At 34.8% G+C, this 21,027-nt stretch overlaps 1 protein-coding gene across 2 annotated transcripts in view; it reads right to left on the bottom strand.

Annotated features, from left to right (window-relative positions):
• Window positions 1–21,027, bottom strand: part of SSH2 (slingshot protein phosphatase 2) — a 217,079-nt gene that overhangs the window by 160,302 nt on the left and 35,750 nt on the right. The window contains exon 2 of one of the 2 annotated variants that reach the window (XM_031685352.2): window positions 253–333. The exons of the other annotated variant lie outside the window; for it this stretch is intronic. Within the exon in view, the coding sequence (XP_031541212.1) occupies window positions 253–333 (81 nt within the window). The remainder of the gene's footprint in view (window positions 1–252; window positions 334–21,027) is intronic. 2 annotated transcript variants of the gene reach the window in all.

The raw sequence follows: 21,027 nt of genomic DNA, 5'->3' as shown, positions 1-21,027 counted from the left end.
GGTTCCAGGGGGCAACATTTATCTACTTTGATAGGTATGCTTTGAGTGGAGATTACTATGCATACAATATACCATACTATTCATATATGCACTCAGTCCAAGTCACTTATTTGCTTTCCCAGATTACCTGGCTGAGTGAGGCTTAACAGATAAAATAATAGGTTCTATCTCAGCTGCATTTAAGAGCCAAATTTATCCACAAAGCTTTCTCTTGAATCACCAAATGCTGTATAAAGACAAATACCTACGTACATTGGAATCACTAAAGATTTCTGATTCTTCACATTCACAGCAAAGTAACGCTGCGGATTCACTGTCTTCCAAATGAGAGCTCTGTAACACAAACAAGATCATTTCAGAGATCCAGATAAGGGGGCTGCAAGCATGAGGGGAAAAGCCAGCAGAAATCACTGTCAATGTTAGCTCATCAGTGAGAAGCTGCAATTCTGATTAGTAATGGCTGCTTTGGAGAGAATAAAGCCAACAAGATAGTTGGTTAGGCAAATTGATTGAGGAGTGTTTGATTAGATGAAGCATTTTCTGTGGTTTTCAATTTGGGCAATGGGATGTCTTTTTTTCTGTAAAGACGGTGCTACTAACCCTTCATGGTATATACTCTGGACTTTCCCCAGAATGGAGTAGGTTTGTCTTCACTTATCCTCAGATTCAAAGGTATACATTTGATGACTGTTTAGAGATAGGTTTTAGAATATAACATAGGACATGACTGAGGGATCTAACCACTAGCCTGGCCTCCTTAGCCCTCGGCTAACAAGTATTTATAAGAGCCAAAGAACATGCCCTACCCAAGTTTCACTGACAGATGCCAGAAAACAACTTAAAACCTTTCTTTTCTAATCTCTTTTTCAAAATCTATCTAGAAGACAGACAAGGAAAATGAGACAAAGGAGTGAAACAATTAGCTGGTAATACAAGAGTATTCTCCCCTTATGAATAACAGCAACACAAAAATGAGAAGAGAAAAAGCTCCAACTCTGACCCATTAAGTACCATTTAACTGTTTGCTGTTGAGTAACAGCTGCTGGAAACTGAGCATAGAGAGGTATACACTTATGTCATCAAAACTACATAGAGATGTCTATACTTATGCCATCAAAACTTCACACTACCATATGATCCACCTATCTCACTTATGGGTATAAATCCAAAAGAATTGAAATCAGGATCTCAGAGAGCTAGCATTATTCACAATAACCAAGATAAGGAAACAACCAAAATATCTACTGACAGCCAATGAATAAAGAAAATGTGGTATATACATGCAATGGAATATTATTTAGTCTTAAAAAAGAAGGAAATCCAGCCATATGTGACAACATGGATGAGCCTGGAGGATATCATGCTGAATGAAGTAAGCCAGTAACAGAAGGACAAACACTGTGTATTCCCATTTACTTAAGGTATCCAAAAACAATCCAGCTCACAGTAGCAGAGTAGAATGGTGGTTGCCAGGGGCTGAGGGGGGAGGAGAAAATGGGGAGTTGTTGTTTAAAGGGTATAAAGTTTCAGTTATGCAAGATGATTAAGTTCTAGAGATCTGCTACAACACGCTGCCAACTGTATCAACATAGTGCATTTAAAATTTTTGTTAAGAGGGTAGATCTCATGTTAAATATTCTTACCACAAAACCAACCAACGACAGCAAAACCCTTAATGCTTACAAGAAAACTTCTGGATGTAATAGATATGTTTATTACCTCGAGTATAATGATAGTTTCATGGGTGTCTGCATATGTCCAAACTCATCAAATTGTATACATTAACTATGAGAAGTTTTTTGTTTATCAATTATACCTCAGTAAAGCTATTAAACAAAAAAAAACTTCTCACTACCAGTGGCTGAAACTTAATTATATACAACTACTTTATGGTTGTATAAACTTAAAGAAAGTAAAGTTCATAGTTCCTACTTCTGGTAACTGCATTTTCCTTGTTTATTTCCTTCTTATTTTTTTCCTACCCTCATCCTTTGCCTACTTTTGGCTTTTTTCCTTACAACCAAGTCCTATAGTCCATGTTCTCTCCCTTTTCCTCTTTCAGAAAAGAAACAAACAACTAAACACTTAAAATCATTTTTTAAGTCCTGCAAATTCAAAGTCTCTTTATTCCTTACTCCCTTGCATTTTGGAGGAAGAAAAAACAAGAATATTCACTCTCCTTTGTCTTTTTAAAAAAAAAATCAGTCTACAAAATACTTGAAGACTTCTAAAAGTCATGTTAGAAAAGCTTAAGGCTTAATAAATAACAAAATATTTGAAAGAATACAGTAGAAACCAAAGCTGCTTTCAATTCTCCCAAATTCTCATATCACAACAATGAAGATATAGGTAATAGTAAGCATATCAAAAGTGGCTTGTCATTGCCAAAGGGTACACAAACAGAAAAGAGAGAAAAGTACACACTGATTAATCCAAATGACGCTAGTTAAGATTTTAAAGTTTTCATTCTTGTCAGTATTTCAGCATGTTTACACAAGCTCTTTCAAAATGATCTTGAAGAAAAAGGTCCTTATATATAAAATGAAATATTAGACATAAAAAAAGAATGAAAGTCTGCCATTTGCAACAACATGGATAGACCTAGAATGTATTATGCTTAGTGAAATTAAGTCAGAGAAAGACAAATACTCTATGTTACCACTTATATGTGGAATCTAAAAAATAAAACAAATGTATATAACAAAACAGAAACAGACTCACAGATATAGAAAACAAACTAGAGGACATCAGTGGTGAGAGGGAAGAGGAGGGGCAAGATAGGAGCATGGGATTAGGACAAACTACTATATATAAAATAGATAAGCAACAAAGATATATCATACAGCACAGGGAAATATAGCCATTATCTTGTAATAACTTTAAAGGAAGTATAATCTATAAAAATACTGAATCACCATGCTGTACTTTTGAAACTAATATTATAAATAAACTGTATTTCAATAAAAAAGATACTTGCATTCCTAAAGTTATTTTAAGACTTTATTGCATACTTATTAATCGAAATTCAAATAATTGTGATACAAGGTATCAGTTTAAGTGTGCTAGTAGCATTAAAAATAATTGGTTCATGAAACAAGTATTTACTTGCAACCAACATACTTAGTTCTAAATTAAATCCTAAGAATCCTAAAGGAAGACAAAGGACATTTCAAGTTCTTTCCTCTGCCTTCTTGAGGTACTTGGTAATTCCAATTCTGGGTCCTACAGGTTGAACTGTCTTGTTTACGGCTATTAATGGAAGAAACTTTCACATATTGAGGTATGGGGAAATCATTCTAATTTAAAACATGATTTAACTTGAATTTTATGCTAACTAAAACAGCCTGCTTGTGGCCTATCAAACATATATTGTCCATCTGCTTTAATCATTAAAGAAGAAGGTGCACTGACCAGAAGTGAAGAATGTCCATGTTAAAAATAAAGGTTAAATTTCTCCTCTCCTGGGATGCCAATGCTGGTACTCCTTCAATGATAAGACTTTCTTCTTAGGTGCCAAGGCCATAATGATTAGCTGTGTATGTGCTGATATGTTTTTTCTTTTTTCTTAAACCTTGCAGGAATGTACCCCTGACTTGTTTGAAGTTCTTTGTTCTAACAAGATATAAAACTGTGCTGAAAACCATGCTTCTCCGGAGCAGTTCCTCAGAGTTATCTGAGAGTTGTCTCCCACGCTATAGTCCTGTCTGGCTCAAATAAAACTTTTTTCTATTCCTATTATAGATTATTGATTATTTCCATCAACATTATGAAGGATTTATTCCAAGAATGAATGTTTAGGAACACTATAAATTTAGCATATAATTAACTCAAATGAGAAAAATCGTAAGATTATCTAATTAGATGGTAAAAGGTATTTGATAAAATTAACAGTCATTTTTGGTTTCAAACATTTTTAGTAAGCTAGGAACGAAAGAGGTTTCCTTAAACTCACTCCTTAGGGGGGCTTTTAGATATAGTACTTCTGAGGTTGGTAGGCCCTTATCTCATTCCAATTTCAGTAGGAATTTTGAAGATGATAAAGTTAAGCTTATATTCTTGCACTGGAAGTAAGTACCAAGCCCAAATCTTAACTAAACTAAATTGAGTTCATATCTTGGTTCTGCCACTTACGAGCCTTGTGATGTTGAACATGTTACTTAATCTCTCTGAGTTCAATTCCCTCATTCCAAAAATAAGCACAATAGAGTCTTTGGAAAAACTGCATAAGAGATAATATTAAAAAAGCACTTACCATAACTTAGCTACTCATGTTTGTAATACTACTGCTGTTAATAATAGTAATAATAATAATAATAATAATAATAATAATAATAATAATAATAATAATAATAAAATATTTACTATAGTAATAATAATCTCCTCCCTAAATGTAAGAGGCTTACACATTTGGGTTAAATTCTCTTTCAAAGAAACTTTTGCCATCTAAGGAAAATTCGCTTCTATAAAATTATAAGTATAATCACTTCTAAATCAAGACAAATTTGTATTCCCTATATAACACTGAAGTACTGAGTTCACAACAGGTCATTCATTACCATTTAACTGTATCCCTACTATGCACTAAGCATTTTTCCTGGTGCTGGATTAGCTATAGTAAAACTCAAACAAAAAGGGACAGATAAATGAACAGGTTCCAATAATAGTTCTTAGTTTCTGTTTTTTATGGAGATGCAAACCCACAAAGATAAGGATATGGCTCTGTGGAAATATGCCGCTTTGGCCCAGTATCATTGGAGAAAAACAGGGGCTAAAATTGCTGAGGAAAAAACATCCATATATAACAACAACAGCCTCTAAGCAACAATTATAGTAATAAAATGTTGCAATTTTTATATGGAATGTATGATGCAAAGCCTCATGTACTAAGAAGGATGTTTTGAAGAGTGTTAAAATCTGTAACTTGTGCAATTACCTAACAATTTGCAAGCACAAGTCTCAAGAAATAATCCCACAGAAGTCAAAACCTGTTGCTATTGTTGTCTCTTTAATTCTATTTTTCCTACAGGTTATGTGATTTTCAGAAGCAGAAAACATTAAATATTATTACATTTCTATCTTTCCTTCTTTCCTGCGTGTTTTCTCCCCCCAACTTTTTTAGGAGTTCTAAGTAAGTGAATACATAGCAGTTGTTCTTAAAGAAACATGAGACTTTGAAAATACACTATTAGACATCAAACAATAAAATACATGTATACCCTAAGGCCTGATGACCACTTTGGGTCTAACAGCTTTTAATCTTTAAAGGTTAAGGCAAGAAGTATGTCTCACTTAAAATCTGGCATTTAGGTATAAATGGATTGAATCCAGCAATTTCATAGCCTAAGGATGACCCAATTGAGAAAACTCTCTCTGCAGTTCCTAACACCAAGTTACACATTTAAAAATCATTCTTTCTTTCTTTTTTCTTCTTTTTAAAAAATTACATCCCCATGATTCATCATCTATTTTATAACTGGAAGTTTGTATCTTTTGACTTCCTTCAACCCATTCTGCTCACCCCCTGCCCCTAGCAACTACCAATCTGTTCTCTGTGTCTATGAGCTTGGTGAAAAACATTGTTTCAATTGTAACACATGCACATGGTAAACAAGATTCAGAAGGTGTCAAAAAGTATTTAAGTTTTCCTCCTGTCCCTGTCCCCGACACCTCCTAGTTCTCCACAATCCCATTGCCAGAAGTAATCATTATGCCAGTTTATTGGGTATCTTTTCTGAGATATAATGTATGTATATATATATATATATATATATATACATATATATACATGTGTGTATATCCTTTCTCTAAAATATATAGTGGAAGCACACCATGCCTATTTTTCTGTTGTTGTCTTTTTAACTTATTGCTGTTTACAAATTTTTAATTATGGTAAAATAACATAATTTACCATCTTAACCATTTTCAAGTGTAGAGTTCATTGGTGTTAAGTATATTCACACTGTTGTTCAATCAATCTCTGGAATTTTTTCATCTTGCAAAACTAAAACTTACTATACCCATTACATTTTTTTTCATTTCCCTCTGTCGTAGCCCCTAGCAACCACTGTTCTACTTTCTGTTTCTATTAGTTTGATTACTCTTGATCCCTCATATAAGTGGAATTATATAGTATTTGTCTTTTTGTAACTGGCTTATTTCACTTAGCATAATGTTCTCAAGGTTCATCCATGTTGCAGCATGTATCAGAATCTCCCTCCCTTTTAAGGCTGAATACTATTCTACTGTATGTATTTACCACATTTTGTTTATCCATTCATCCATGATTTATTTCATGATTTTTGATCATTCCACAATAGTTCATTGTATAGAAGTTCCATAATTCAGTTTATCAGTCTCCTATTATTAGATTCAGATTACTTGTAATTGCAGTTTTCTCATTTGGTGTATCAAATTACCACAAACTTGATGGGTTAAACAACACAAATTTATTACCTTACAGTTCTAGAGGTTAGGAATCCTAAAATCAAAGTGGTGGCAGACCCATGTTCCTTTTGGAGGCTATAGGGGAGTGTTATAAATTGAATCGTGTCCCCCACCAAAAAATACATGTTGAAGTCCTAACCCCTAGAACCTCATATGTGACTGTATCTGGAAGTGAGGAAATTAAATTAAAATGAGGTTATTACGGTGGGCCCTCATCCAATATAACTGGTGTCCTTATAAGAGAAGAAGATCAGAACACAGATACACGTGAAGACAGAGGAAGACAGACATCTACAAGCCAAGGAGGCAGGCCTCAGAAAATCAACCCTGCCAACACCTTGATCTCTGACTTTTAGCCTCCAGAAGTGTTAAAAAAAAAATTCTGTTGTTTAAACCATCAGTCTGTGGTACTTGTTATGGCAGCCCCCGCAAACTAATACAGGGAGAATCTGTTTCCTTGCCTCTTCCAACATCTAGCAGCCACTTGCATTTCTTGGCTTATGGCCCCCTTCCTCCATCTTTAAAGTTAGCAAAGGCAGGCTGAGTGTTTCTCACATCATATCAATCCAATCTCTTCTCTGTCTCCCTTTACCTCTTTTAATGACAGTGTCCCCTACTCCGATAATCCATGATAATCTGCCCATTTTAAAGTCATCTGATTAACAACCTGAATTCCACCCAATCTTAATTTGCCCCTTTACCATGTAACATAATATATTCACAGGTTCACAGGGGATTAGGACAAGGACTCTTTTAGGGGGTCATTATTCTTCTGCCTACCACAGAATCTTCTTTTCTGCAAGTTTTACTGGGGAAAACAATTGTGTTTAAGAACCCAATATTCACACCAGTATAGTGGGAAGCACAAAATTAAGCGACCAAGCAACACTACAGCTATATATTTTGCCCTTAAAGACGATTCTTAACACTTAGTAGCAAAAGGAGAATGTTTGAAATTGTTCTTTTCTGGATGATAAATTGGATTTGATCCAACCACAGTATTTCACACAGGCCTCCATGTAATCAATGGTACAGATCTGCAAAACAATTGGCTAGTATTAAGGATACAATCTATGGCCATTGAAGGACAGTAATGATTAGACTGAGTCAACTTCAAAGTTTAAATCAGAACGAATTGGTGGTTCCTTCTTCTAAGCATCCATAGTTCCCTGCACATATGTTTTCTAACCCTTATCTCTCTACTGCAATTATTTCAATATATATTGTTTCTCTCCCTCTAGACTGTGAGCTTCTCAAGTTGTATCTCTAGGGCCTGGCACAGAGTAAGCATTCAATGAATGTACAATGAATAAGTGACAGCATTACTTGTTGCAATTCTTCCTTGTTGCCAATAACAATAACACAAATTGAAGATGAGTTATAATCTTTGTGTATAGTTTTGGTTAAGAGACCAATAGTCTTCACTACCCTAAACACATGATCTTTGATTAGTCATAGTAGCAACAGCTTCTACTGAAGAGCCAATTGTTACATGAGACACTGCCTCTGTTGGGCTCCAAGTCAATGAGGAGGCTTTAAGCCAAAAGAGCATCTTCAATTCTCAGAGCTACTTAGCAGGTTGGCTTGTCAGTGGCTGAGGCTGTCCAGGTAGTCATGCTACAGGACTCCCTAACTCTGGCTTGCACTTAGCCCATTTTATCTGCAAAGGACTGCTGCTTTCTACACTCTTTGTGTGTAATTCACAGCTCTTTTATGGCCTTGTTTTTCTATTCACTTCTCCCTTCAGAAGGAATATGGTCTCTCAATCTAAATCTTAGCCATCCTTCAAAGCACCACTTAAATCCCAGAATTTCAGGAAGCTTCAAAATGATGACTTCAGCCTCACTGATCTCCCTCTCCTCCAAGCCTTCACAACCTTGGCAGGGCCTGGCAAACTACAGCCTGTTTTTATATGGCCAGCAAGCTAAGAATGGTTTTCATATTTTAAAAAAAATGTTTCCAAAACTGAAGGATTTATTAGTTTCGAAATAACAAAAGCCACCTGGCTTTGGAACCCATCTTGTTGTGGTTCCAGTCTTTTTCATCAATGGTTGTTCTGCACATAGTTGTGACTTTTGTGTGCTTGTGAGAAGAGGTGAGCCATCTTGGCCCACTCCTGGTTTTCACATTTTTAAAGGATTTTTTTTTTTTTAAAGAAAAGGCAAAGAAGAACATGCAATAGAGACCATTTATGGCTGGGAAAGCCTAAACTATTTACTGTTAGACTTTTAACAGAAAGTTTGTTGACCCTGGCCTAGAGCACATAATTCAGCCTAATGATAAACTTCGTAGAACTGTCTCCAACCGTTACATGGATCACAGTCTTATCTCCCTGTGGTTTTATTGAGATACAACCGACATATAACATTGTATTAGTTTAAGACATACAGTATAATAATTTAATGTATAGATTTTTTGCAGATTTAGAGGTTTTGCTTGTAATTTTTTGAACATCTGCTTATGATAGTACCTCATATCCTATACAAATGCCATTACTTGTACCAGCAAATTCACACCCTCATACAGAGATGATTTGAATCTATTTTTTAAAAAGTCCCCAAACCTTGTCATCTCCTTGAGGTTTTTTTCTTTCTTTCTTTCTTTTTTTTTCTCTTTTCTTTTTCTGATATGACCATCTGTCCTACACGGGCATGTTTCTGAAACAGGAGAAAAAAACCTAAGCAGTGATTCTCAAAGTGTGGTCCCCAGACCACCAGCAGCAGCCTTACTTGTGGAATGGTTAGAAATGCAAATTCTTAGGTTCCACTCTAGATATATCAAATTAGATAATATGGGAGGAGGGCCCAGAAATGTGATTTTAACAAGACTTCCAAGTGATTCTGATACACATTAAAGTTTGAGAGCCACTGGTCTAAAACATTTGTATCCGTTAGATAGCAATTAAATCACGGCTTTAGAACCAGAATGACGGAATCACATCACTCCAAAACTAACTCTTGATAGCAAAACCAACAAAAGGAAAGTGGTGAGTAAGGAAAGTGGCCAGTGAGATATAAAAGCAGTCATTCATATGCACAGGTTATTCAGTTTATACAGGGGCATTACCTATATTTAATGAATGTTTACTTAAGGCGACTAAGCTAGGTATCATGGTGGATTCTAAAAAGTAATCATTCACAGAATTAAGAACAAATTAATAAATAAGTAATAAACAAATTCATAAATACAGAGAAAAGCAAAGAAGCTGGTAGAAGGTACTCAATCTTCATGAAAACCCACAAAAAGAATGGAAATAAAATAGTAGCTGCAACTCAAAACTTCAAGATCTGGAATCTCAAGATACAAAAGAGAAATTCTGGATTTATGTCTCTATTGCTAATTAAGTGGCTCAAAATTGATGTATAATCTGTAGAGAGACTGGTTTGTCTCAGTTTAGTCAAACCAAATATTCTATTATTTTCTGGGTTTGGTTAGGATTCTGCTATTAACAAGTTAGCTGCTTACTTCCCTCCTGTTCTGTGTAGGAGTTTAAAAAAAATTCAGTTCTGTCAACTTCATGAGCTGACAGCAGGCTAGCAAAACAAGGAGGTACAGAAAGCTTAACTCCACATCTACTGAAAGCACACGGTTCTTGTTCACCCCCATATATTTGGTAAATTACCCTACATATTTTTTTTCAGTCTTTAAAACCTTAGCATTCTAATTCTTTATTTTCCTCCTCAGACCAATGTGTGAGAACTATCTGTGGTTTAAACACAACTGTTAATCGCCCCAACGACCCCCTGACACAAATACCTTTAAAATTTGTTTGTATAGCTTGATTTGGAACTTGGGCTATGAGAGTGAATTGGGTTTTAGACATGCTAATGTGTATGCCATGTAATATGACCACTGCATGCTTCTGTAGAATGTGCAAAGGGGTGAAGCTCTGTTTTCCTTTGGGGAACACAGATTTGAAGAGCAAAGAGAAGGCTATTTTAGAGAAAGTAGGGGAATTCAGGAAACTAATTAGAAGACAAGAAGACACTGAGTAAGAAAGCCTCCCTTGGACAATTGTCTGGGGATGTGTGCCAGGAAAGAAAGATGAGTGCAGAAAGATTGCTGTTACTGAGATAGAATCCTGAGACATTACCAAGTCAGGTTTCAGATGATTGTGAAAAGAGCAGTTTTTACTTAGAATCAAGGATTAGGCCTATTTCCCAGTAAGTAAAGAGCTTGCTTCCTTCTGCAATAAATAAGAGAACTGAAAGATTTAGCTCTAGTACTAGAGGAGGAATGTAGGTTGACTATCAAAGAAGGCTAGAGATACCTAAAATTAAGGGCTAACAAGTTGAACTAGGAGTAAAGTGAGTGACAATTTTGTATTTGTAATTAATTTCCTATATTTCTGATCACAAGATCTCTTCACATTGCAGAAGGGTCATTTCTGAATTCTAATTGATTAACTGGACTATGATGAAAGAAGCTGCCAAGAAGGAGCTGAAAGATTGTAAACCTCATATATAATCTTTCAAAGAAATTCTATTTAAAAAACTAAAAATAGAGATACCATATGATCCAGCAATCCTACTCCTGGGCATATGTCCAGAGAAAATTCTAAGTCAAAAAGACACATGCACCCCAATGTTCACAGCAGCACTGTTTACAATAGCCAAGACATGGAAGCAACCTAAATGTCCACTGAGAGATGAATGGATAAAGAAGGTGTGGTATATACTTCCAATAGATTACTACTCAGTCATAAAAAAGAATGAAATAATGCCATTTGCAGCAACATGGATGGACCTAGAGATTATCACACTAACTGAAGTAAGTCAGGCGGAGAAAGCAATTATCATATGATTATTGCTTAAAGTGGAATCTAAAAAATTAATACAAATGAACTTATTTACAAAATAGAAACAGACTCACAGACATAAAAAAAACTTATGGTTACCAAAGGGGCAAGGAAGAGAGGGATAAATTTGGAATTTGGGGTTAACAGATACACACTACTATATACAAAATAGATAAACAATAAGAACCTACTGTATAGCACAGGAAACTATATTCAATATCTTGTAATCCTATAATGGAAAAGAATCTGAAAAATACATATGTAAATAAACACACACGTATATATAAAACTGAATCACTTTGCTGTACACCTGAAACACTGTAAATAATCTACAGGTGAATAAAAAAATTTTTAAAGATGTGTAGCATACAATTTATAAATAATAGTACCTGAAATACCTCTCCAGAGTTCTCCTTCCTGATCCAAACTCTCAACATGCACTAAAAAAAATCACACTCAGTTTTGGGTATGGCAGAGGTACTAAGATCCTCAAGATCCCTCAAGATCCTTAGATTCATAAAATTATTTAAAGATGAGAGAAACCCAATGCAGAATCGTCCTTGTCTGTCTTTTTCTCCTCAGTCACCCACATTTCAGAGGCTGAGACCATAGTGAGATTGCCAAGCTCCTTGAGGGAAGTTCCCATGCAGGTAAGAGACAAGGTGATCACCAGGTAAAATTCAGTTTCCACCAGAGAATTCTAAGAAGAATACCTATCAAACATTGGCCATGGGCCTGTGAGTCCACCCCGCCCCACTTAATGGGGAGAAAAACAGACAGACTTTTCAGCCCTCTCATCCAGTATCATAAAAAATAACCTGGAAAAGTGGGACTTTATAGAGAACTAATAGTAGCCTAGAGCTAACTGCAAATTGAGCAATACCAGGAAATGAGCAAAGGGATAAGAGTGGAAGTGTCTAAAGAGATTCCAGACATCAAAGGGCAATGCCCCCAAGCCACAGGAATTTATGATAACTGCTATCCTTATCCTAGAGAAACACCTGGAACTTATGTATGGATTTCTTGCATGGGACATCAGTCAGCACAAGGAATAACTCCAGGCCCATGTGGGACCCCCTTAGAAAGAGGAACAGCCCATCAGGAAAAGTAATGGAACCCTACACCCTCCAGAAACTTTAAATCTGGACCATATTTTCTGTACGTCCTCAGATCAATGTTAATTACCTCTTGTTGGTTTGTCAAAGGAAGGTGACTAGAAAGATTCAAATAAAAAAAAATTACCCTACTAAAGTGTTACATTCTCATTGGAGGTTAAATAAACAAAAGTTCCCACTACCAAAAACCCAACTTTTAGGTCCAATCTGAGTAGAAATCAGACTAAAAAGTGTCACAGAATAAAATTTTCTCTGATAAAAAATCTCTAATTTCAAATTTCTGAAGCAATGTCCTCTCTTCTCTAATCCTCAAATAACTGCAAACTAAGATAAATGGATAGATCTCTCTCATGTTTTGAAGTTCTAAATTGTCTGCTTAAAGGATAAGAAACAGTTTTATATTTTGACAAAAAGGTCACTTGTGGTTAGGGCTCATAAAAGTCCATTCCCTGAGGACTGTTCATAATTTACATCTAGCCAAGTAATACCACTCAATATACCCAGTTTCCTCAATTTGAAACAATCAAACGAAGAAAGAGACTTTAAAATTTTCTTACTGAAACAGTTTTTTACTTTTCTGTGTATGTTTTAGCATTAGACTCTGAGTCTGACAAATTTTCCTGGCTAGTTATTTCCCACTTACTCCCAAACCTATAATGGGCCTAGTAATCCTGTGAACAAGTGAAAAAGCATTGTCATTTCTAGCAGTAGAGAATCTTACAAAGGAAGTAGGCACTTCCTTTGAAATTATGAAAGTTTTGATGTGTTTAGGGGGAAAGTGTAGTTATACTTTCTGTCCCACTTGACCAAAGGGCAGCTGGGAATCTCAAGAGGCAGACAGTGTATTCATGTTCTCCCAGCAAGACCCTCGACAATAAACCAGTCTTTGAAAGTTTCCCCAAAATACAGCAATCAACCAAGTCCTACTCATTTTTTTTTTTCCAAACTGTAGGCTGAGAGACCTGTGAACAGCTTGCGAAATCAATTTAGTGGTTTGCAGCAACATGGCTTTTTTTTTTCACTGAGTAGAATAGAAAATATCAGAATACACTGCATGAAGGAAGAGGAAGAATTGTTTCATGAAACTTCTGTTTTAGATACGTATGTGTGTGCAGCACCTCCATAAGCCTACCAGGTCATAACGTGAAATGTATTTCTCACGGTGGAGCTCAGTCATATGAATTTGAACGTTATTCCTCTAGACTACAAGTTTCATGAGGAAAAAGATCAAGTGTATACCCAATTCACTCATTCTGTATACCTAGCAACTGCACACAGTGCCTAGCATTTATAACATGCACTCAGTAAATATTTGTTGGCTGACTATTTAATATGCATTCTATTATTAATACTGTGGTCCATAAATCAAAATATGGATTGAATCCAAGTAATTAGAAAATGGTTTTTATGAGGCACTGAAAAAACAACATTTGATTAACAAATTTAACAATTCCTCCCTTGCTTGCCCTTTGATTGATGTGCTAAACAAATGGTAAATCCCAGCAGGAAATGAGAAAAGGCAAGGTCTTGGGAACTGACAAACTAAATGATTACCCTTAGGATAATCATTGTGATCTTACTATGTACATATTCTGACATAATATACACAGACTTGTACAGTGGGAAAAGTACAGAATTTAGAATCAGAAGACGTAACGACAACCAATGACTAAACAACCTTGGACAAATTGTTTTAACTTCTCTGAGCCTAATTTCCTCAATTGGGAAAACAAGTTATGACAACTATAATTGATTACCAAAATATAGGTGTAACTTCTAGCAGAAAATATAAGAGAAAATCTTTGCAGCATTAGGTTAGTAGGCAAAGATTTCTTAACAACACAAAAAGCACAAATCATAAAAGAAAAAATTTATAAAATGGATTTCAAAAAAAGTAAAAACTTTTGCTCTTTGAAAGACATTCTTAAGAAAATAAAAAGTAATCTACAGACTGGGAGAAATATTTGTGAAATATGTCTGACAAACTGCTTGTATAGAGAATATATAAAGACAAGTATCTTAATAAAAAATAGGCAAAATATTTGAACAGACCAAGATAGCAAATAAGCACATGAAAAGATGCTAGCTAGGTGTACCATTTATTGACGGGAAAATAAATAAAGAAATAAAGTACAGATCATGATATATAACATTAAAAGATGAAAAAATCCTTTCTGAACTTCTACCCAGATAATTAACTACTAATGTAGTAAACTTCTTGAGGGCAAGGACAATGCCTCCATAGAGCAGGAATTTAATAAATTTTTATACCTAGTGTACTGTGAATGAGTTTAAAATCATAATGTATTTAAAATGCCAATCATGCATTTTTTAAAAACTGCAGAGCAGTATTTAGCATGGTAGCAAGTTGAATAAATGAACTTCCTTAGAATTATGTAATTGCTCTGAACTATCTGTGGCAATAAGAAAATAATTTAAAGTGCTGAATTAGAGCTATTGGCCATCACTGAAAAGCAATCATTACTGAAAATAATCATTTGGCATTTTCATTGCCATTTTTACTTACATAAAGAAAAATAATTTAAAGACATGTAACTCTTGTAAAATGATTATAAATCAATAAAAAATGTTAAAAAAAAATAAAGACATGTAACTCAGTGACACAGATCAGAATCTCTGGTCAGCTAACTATGACCTCTATTTCTTTCCATTTTGTTTTTTAAGGTTGAATCCTTGGGGCACATCCTAACTTTATGTCTATTAAAAATAAAACTATACCTTCCCTTTGGCCCAGCAATTCTGTTTCTAGAAATCTATTGTAATTATGTGAAATGACATTTTTCTAATGTTATTCATTGTAGCATTTATTATTATAACAAAAGCCTGGACACTGGAAATTAATTAAGATACATCTATGCAATGGAATCCTATGTAGGGATAATAAAAACAAGGGAGCTTTTTATGTACTAATATGGAATATTTCTAAGCTAGACTAAGTGAAAAAAAGCAAGGCACAGAATATTGTAAATAGTATGGTACCATTAGTATTAAAGAGGGGAATGGCACACGTGCATGCACACGCACACGTACACACACATCTGCTTGTCTATGCATAAAGTACTTCCAGAAAGAGACACAGAAAATGAATAACATTAGTTATATGTGAAGAAGAGTAATAAATGGCCAGGGGACGGAAGTAGGAAGACTTTTCACTATATACCCTTTCATGACTTCTTGAATTTTGAATCTTAGGAATATGTTACCCAGTTTAAAAAATAAAAGAAGAAATAAACTTATAAATCAAATGCTAACAATGAAAGAATTTACTTAGCCTTTTAGTAGTAAGCAAGTCCCAGGGAAAAACAGATTTGATTAAACTCTGACATGTGAATGAGGATACTGACAAGTGTCAGAGAGACACCTATCTGGGTCTGTGTGAGCTCCTTTGGAGACCTGAAATACTGATATTATAAACCCCAGACCTGTACATAGCATCATTCAGACACTGATTCAATAAATTCCTACTGGAATTACCATTCCTTCTTTGTCCATTTGATAGACAAAAAGATGGTTTTAAAGTTTCTCTTCATTATCTATAATTTTTACCTCGATACAAAATGGAGAAGTAGGTTTTCTTGTGATGGAAATAAGATAAATTAAGTCTGTGTATACCCAGAGGTCAAAAGTGAATCTTTCAAGGGTGAACTCTAATTGTACACAAAGTCCTCTAAGTATGACCACAGCATAGAGGGGTAACTAAAACAGTACCAAGGCCTTCTGAAGTTGAGAGATTCCCTTAAGCATTTCTAAAACTTCTCACATGAGAAGGAAGGGAAGCAATATATGGAATTTTAGGAATGAAACTCTGGTTAACAGGGTTATGGGGCATCTGAGAAGTCACGGGATAGGTCTGACTTTCTCAGAGGGGAGGCTGCATTTTTTTTTTAAATTTCCAACATCTGCTATTAAAATTAGTTCTGGACAAATGTTTGCAGATGCAGAGCAGCTGGCAGTCTTGCCTGCATTTTGCCCATTGGTAGATCATAAGCAAGTCAATGAAGGACTGTTGAATTTTCGATTTGTGTTTCAGTGTTTTCAGAGACCTGGCAAATTTATGTTCCGAAACACTAGATTCAGAATGTTAATATCCTACTAAACACTGGTTAGAGCCTGAGATGTTCATAGTGGTATTGAAAGTTTACATGTAGTCTCTGAAGACAGTAAGACTTGAAAATACATTCTCTTGCAGCCATTTCTAAGCAAATCTTTTTTATACTCATGTGGAATAAAGGTATATTATTCTATCTACAGTCGTGCTTTCTGACTCACTTGATTTTTTTTAAAGAAATCAGAAGATAAACATGTCCTACTTCACTAGTTAATCAAAAATGTAAAATAAAACAAGATATAATTTTCATCCTTTAGACTGGCAAAGATAAGAGACTATAAATAAATGTTTCCAAAAGCTATTAACAAAAAGAGAAAAAGGAACTCTCACACACCAACAGCTGAGAGAGTAAAATGGTAAATTTTTCTGAAAAGTAATATGATATTTTATCAAAGATCTTAAAAATGTTCACTATCTTGGACTCAGTAAATTCCAGAATTTATTTTAAAGAAATAACCAGAGATGTATATAAAGATTCATGTACAAGATATTCCATACAGAATTATATATATTACAACTCAAATATCCAACAACAAGTAATAGTTAAATTACAGCACATTGAAATGGTTATCTTACTAAAACACAGGGAGACTCTTATTTCAGCCAAATCCTTTAATGAGCCTGATTCATTTTTTAAAAACAGAAAAACAGTGATGAAAAGCAGTGGTCCATTAGACATACTTGCTTTTTGGTTTTCAAAGTGATGGAAGGATAAAGCAATTTCTTTTGAATTATGTGCATGTTGGTTTTAGACTAATTCCAGCTCTGATTCTAGAAAACTGAGAGTTTACAGCTTTAAGTTTATTTCAGCATACAACAATAGGAACTGGTGACTATTAGTACCCACTGGACATAACCGGACAGTACAACATTAGCATGAAGACTTGGCTTCCATCCTAGAAACTATACAATAGCAACAATAAAAATCAGTGTGTATTCCTACGCCTAGAGCTTACGTTAGAAAAGAAAGGCCAAACCTCCCTCCCCCAGCAAAAAGGTTTAATGATATTTACATAAGGTTAGGTGGATACAGGAACAACTAGCGTAGTGCTCTCTTAACATGGTGATACAGAGCACTGAAGGAGGGCTTATAGTGGCAGGTGAAAATTCTTAGCAGCTTAAAACGTATTTTTTTGGCACAGGTGAGATACAAGTAGTAAGACTCTGAAATACTTCACGTTTGAAAGAAGAATTTTAAGAATTAATTTTGGTGAGTTTTAGAGCTACAGGGTTAATGGAACAAGCATGCAAGACAACGTGCAAGCAAAACAAAATATCCATACTTACTAATTGGTTACCTAAAAAAACCAAGAGAAATAGAATTGGCTAGGATGGCTTTTAATACAATTTTTTTTAAGTAAAGAGACTTTAAATGTGCAACTGGCTCGAAAACCTCTAAAGAAACATGTAGAACAAACACATGGAAATAAGAAAATTTAAGCAAAGGCTACATATCAAGAAGAAAAGTTCAACTTTATCATCATTATCTCCCAAGGCAAACATGTCAACATTTACTATTGGTATAGGGCATATGACCTGAATAGAGCAAATTTTAAATTACTTGTAACTCCAATTCAAGGGAAGGTTCCCCTTAACATTCTGTTTTTAGAAGCAGTTATTGACAAAAACACAGACTGACTGATTTATAAACAAGCTTCTAGGAAAAGTTTTTTTGACTTGGTATTTGGCCCAGTTCCTTCTACTTTCTGCATCTATACTCCCTTAGAAAAGAAATGTTCAAAATAACAGCTGATTTCCAGATATTAAAGAAAGATAATTAATAGGAGTTTTCAGATTAACATTTTTAATGAAAAAATTCATAGTTGTGTTTATTGCCTATGAGTGTGAAAGGAGAACAGAGATGCAGAATTCTCTACAATTGTCTGAAAACATCTAACTGGATCTGAAAATTAAGTTAATTAGGATGTTGTGGAATCTCAAAAGATAAAATTATCTTAAGTCCTCTTTTCTCTCTAACTCTCTCTTCTAAATGATCTTGTTAAGCCACAGGACTTTAAATATCAACTGTTCACTGATGATTCCCAAATTTATACCCCTAGGCCAAAACCTCTCCTGTAAGCTGCTAAAATCAGAAAGCTGGTGTGGTCTTTAACTTACTCCTCTGCCTCATTCCTCTAAGCCCTGCAGGTTCTACCTCAAATCTACCCAAATCTTGTCTTACCTGCAATAACCTCACTACTGGCCTGCTTGCTTCCACCCTTATCTTCTACAATTTGTTCTCCACACAGCTGCCAAAGCCATTTTTTTAAAGCAGAAATTATGGTCACTCCCATGTTGAAAACCCTGCTATGGTTTCCCCATCCCATTTGGAAAAAAAAATTCCAAATTACTGTGGTGTACAAAGTCTTACATGATCTGGCCTTTGCTTATGTCTCTAGTTTTTTTTGTTGTTTTGTTTTGTTTTTTGTTTTTTTCATTCTGCCTTGCTGTATGTTGATCCAGCCACACTGGCCTTCCTTCAGATTCTCAAATATGCCTAACTTTCTCCACCCCAGGCCTTTGAACGTGCTATTCTCATTGCTTAGACTACTCTTTTCCTTAATTTCCTATGGCTGGCTCCTACTCATTCTTCAAACCTAAGTATGACTTCTTCAGAAAAGCCTCTCCTAACCTCCAATTTTAGCACTGTTCCCTATGTGTTTCAGTCATAGAATCATCACAATTGTAATGACAAACTTATGTACATACTAATTCTATCTTCACTACTATACAGTGTAAGCTTCATGAGAGAAGGAATTATGTCTGCATCATCAATGCACACTTATTGCCTAGTACAGTATGTGACACATAGTGGTGTTCAATATACATTTTTAGAATTAATAAATCAATGAGTGAAGTTTTTATAAGGCAATTGGAGAAATATATGGAAACAGTGAGATGATCAAGAGAAACTGGGCTGCAAATACTATCACACTAGCTTACTCAGCATTCAGATTTCTTCCAGATTTCTACTATAGTAGATATTCCATATTAAATAATGAGTTACTAGTCATAAGTATCACTGAAGGCATATGAAAAAGAATGAGATAAAAATCTAGACATACCCTACTAAATATATTACACTATGATTATAACTAGAAACTTTAATGGTACAATATGATACTTATGATCTCAAATTATTAATTATCTAAGCTACACAAATTATGAATAGGCAGAAAAATAAGCTCCTAGCAGCAAGTAAACAACTGAAAAAGTCTGGTTCAAGATTGGTTGATTTTATTATGTAAATCATAGGAAAACTTTAACAATAGAGCACTTGGTATTATTATTTTTCATAATTATACAAATTGTATACATTGATGACTAATTATATGAATTTCCTCTAAACCTCATGTCTGTACATTTTCTTTTTAAAAATATGCTCTGGAGTATATAGTTTTAAAATTCCATGGTGTAAAGTCTAAGAACTAAAATATGATGACCATATTTTCAAAACAAAAAAATCAGAACGTATGTTGAGAAATATTTCAAACTAAGAGTAATGAAAATCTTAAATATTAATATCTCCATATTACAGACAAGAGCACAGGGACGCAGTAAGTAATTTATCCAAGATTAGTATTAAAAAAATCAGGTTTTTCTTACTCAGAGGCTTATGCTGTTTCCATTTTGTTACAGTGATTTCTGTTGTTCATTTTTTCATTCACTCCAATATTAACTGAGTATCTACTAAGTGCTACCACAATTAAGCGGATATTAGAAAAAAAATCATAACTTGTCCTGAAAGCTCATAAATACTTCCAGAATCAAAATAAACCTAAGGGAGGGGGGGGGAGTGGGGAGAGAATGGGAGGAGGGGAAGGAGGCTACTTGAAACAAAGAGGATCAACTGTCTTTTTCTTTGTTAGATCTGCTCAAACAGCATGTGACATCCACTTGAGGTCTCTGGCCCATCAGAAAGTCATCAAAACAAGATGCATTGTTTCCAAGTCCCAGTCAAGGCTCATGAAAATTAAGCTGGTAAAAGCAATGCCATAAATATAATGTTGGATATTCTAAATTTTGACACCTAAAGATATAAGAGAATAGAATTTTAGAAAGATGAAGGATGTTTTAAAAAACTTAATGCTACAAAATAATTTGTTCTTAAGAATGAAATAAACAAATAAAATGCAAACCACACACAAGGCCGCACTTAATATAGTTATGCACATGTTGCTAGGATAAAAAGCCTTCTAGTCATTCATTCTTCATTCATCTCACTAGCCGGCCATCAAACATCATTGAATGCCTACTGCATAGGATACTCTGCTAAATGATATATAAAGGTGAATTAAAGTCTACTGCACTCTAAGTAGTCTTCAGTTTAGTACTGGAAGGGAAAAATAATTACAAGGTGGAAAGGAGAGGTTACTTTATGCTCAAGGATTAGGGAGAGCTTTGTGGACTAGGGGTGTTTAAACCGGACCTTGACACACAGAGGATGTGGATATATATGGAAATGTGAGGAGAGTGCACTTGTGTATTCTGTCTGGGTGGAGGTAGCAGGCTGAATACTGTAAAGAAGCTAAATGGAATCC

The sequence above is a fragment of the Vicugna pacos genome, chromosome 16, assembly GCF_048564905.1.
Source record: "Vicugna pacos chromosome 16, VicPac4, whole genome shotgun sequence".
Lineage (NCBI taxonomy): Eukaryota > Metazoa > Chordata > Mammalia > Artiodactyla > Camelidae > Vicugna > Vicugna pacos.
The sequence above is the reverse complement of the archived record's forward strand: the minus strand, read 5'-3'. Positions and strand labels throughout refer to the sequence as shown.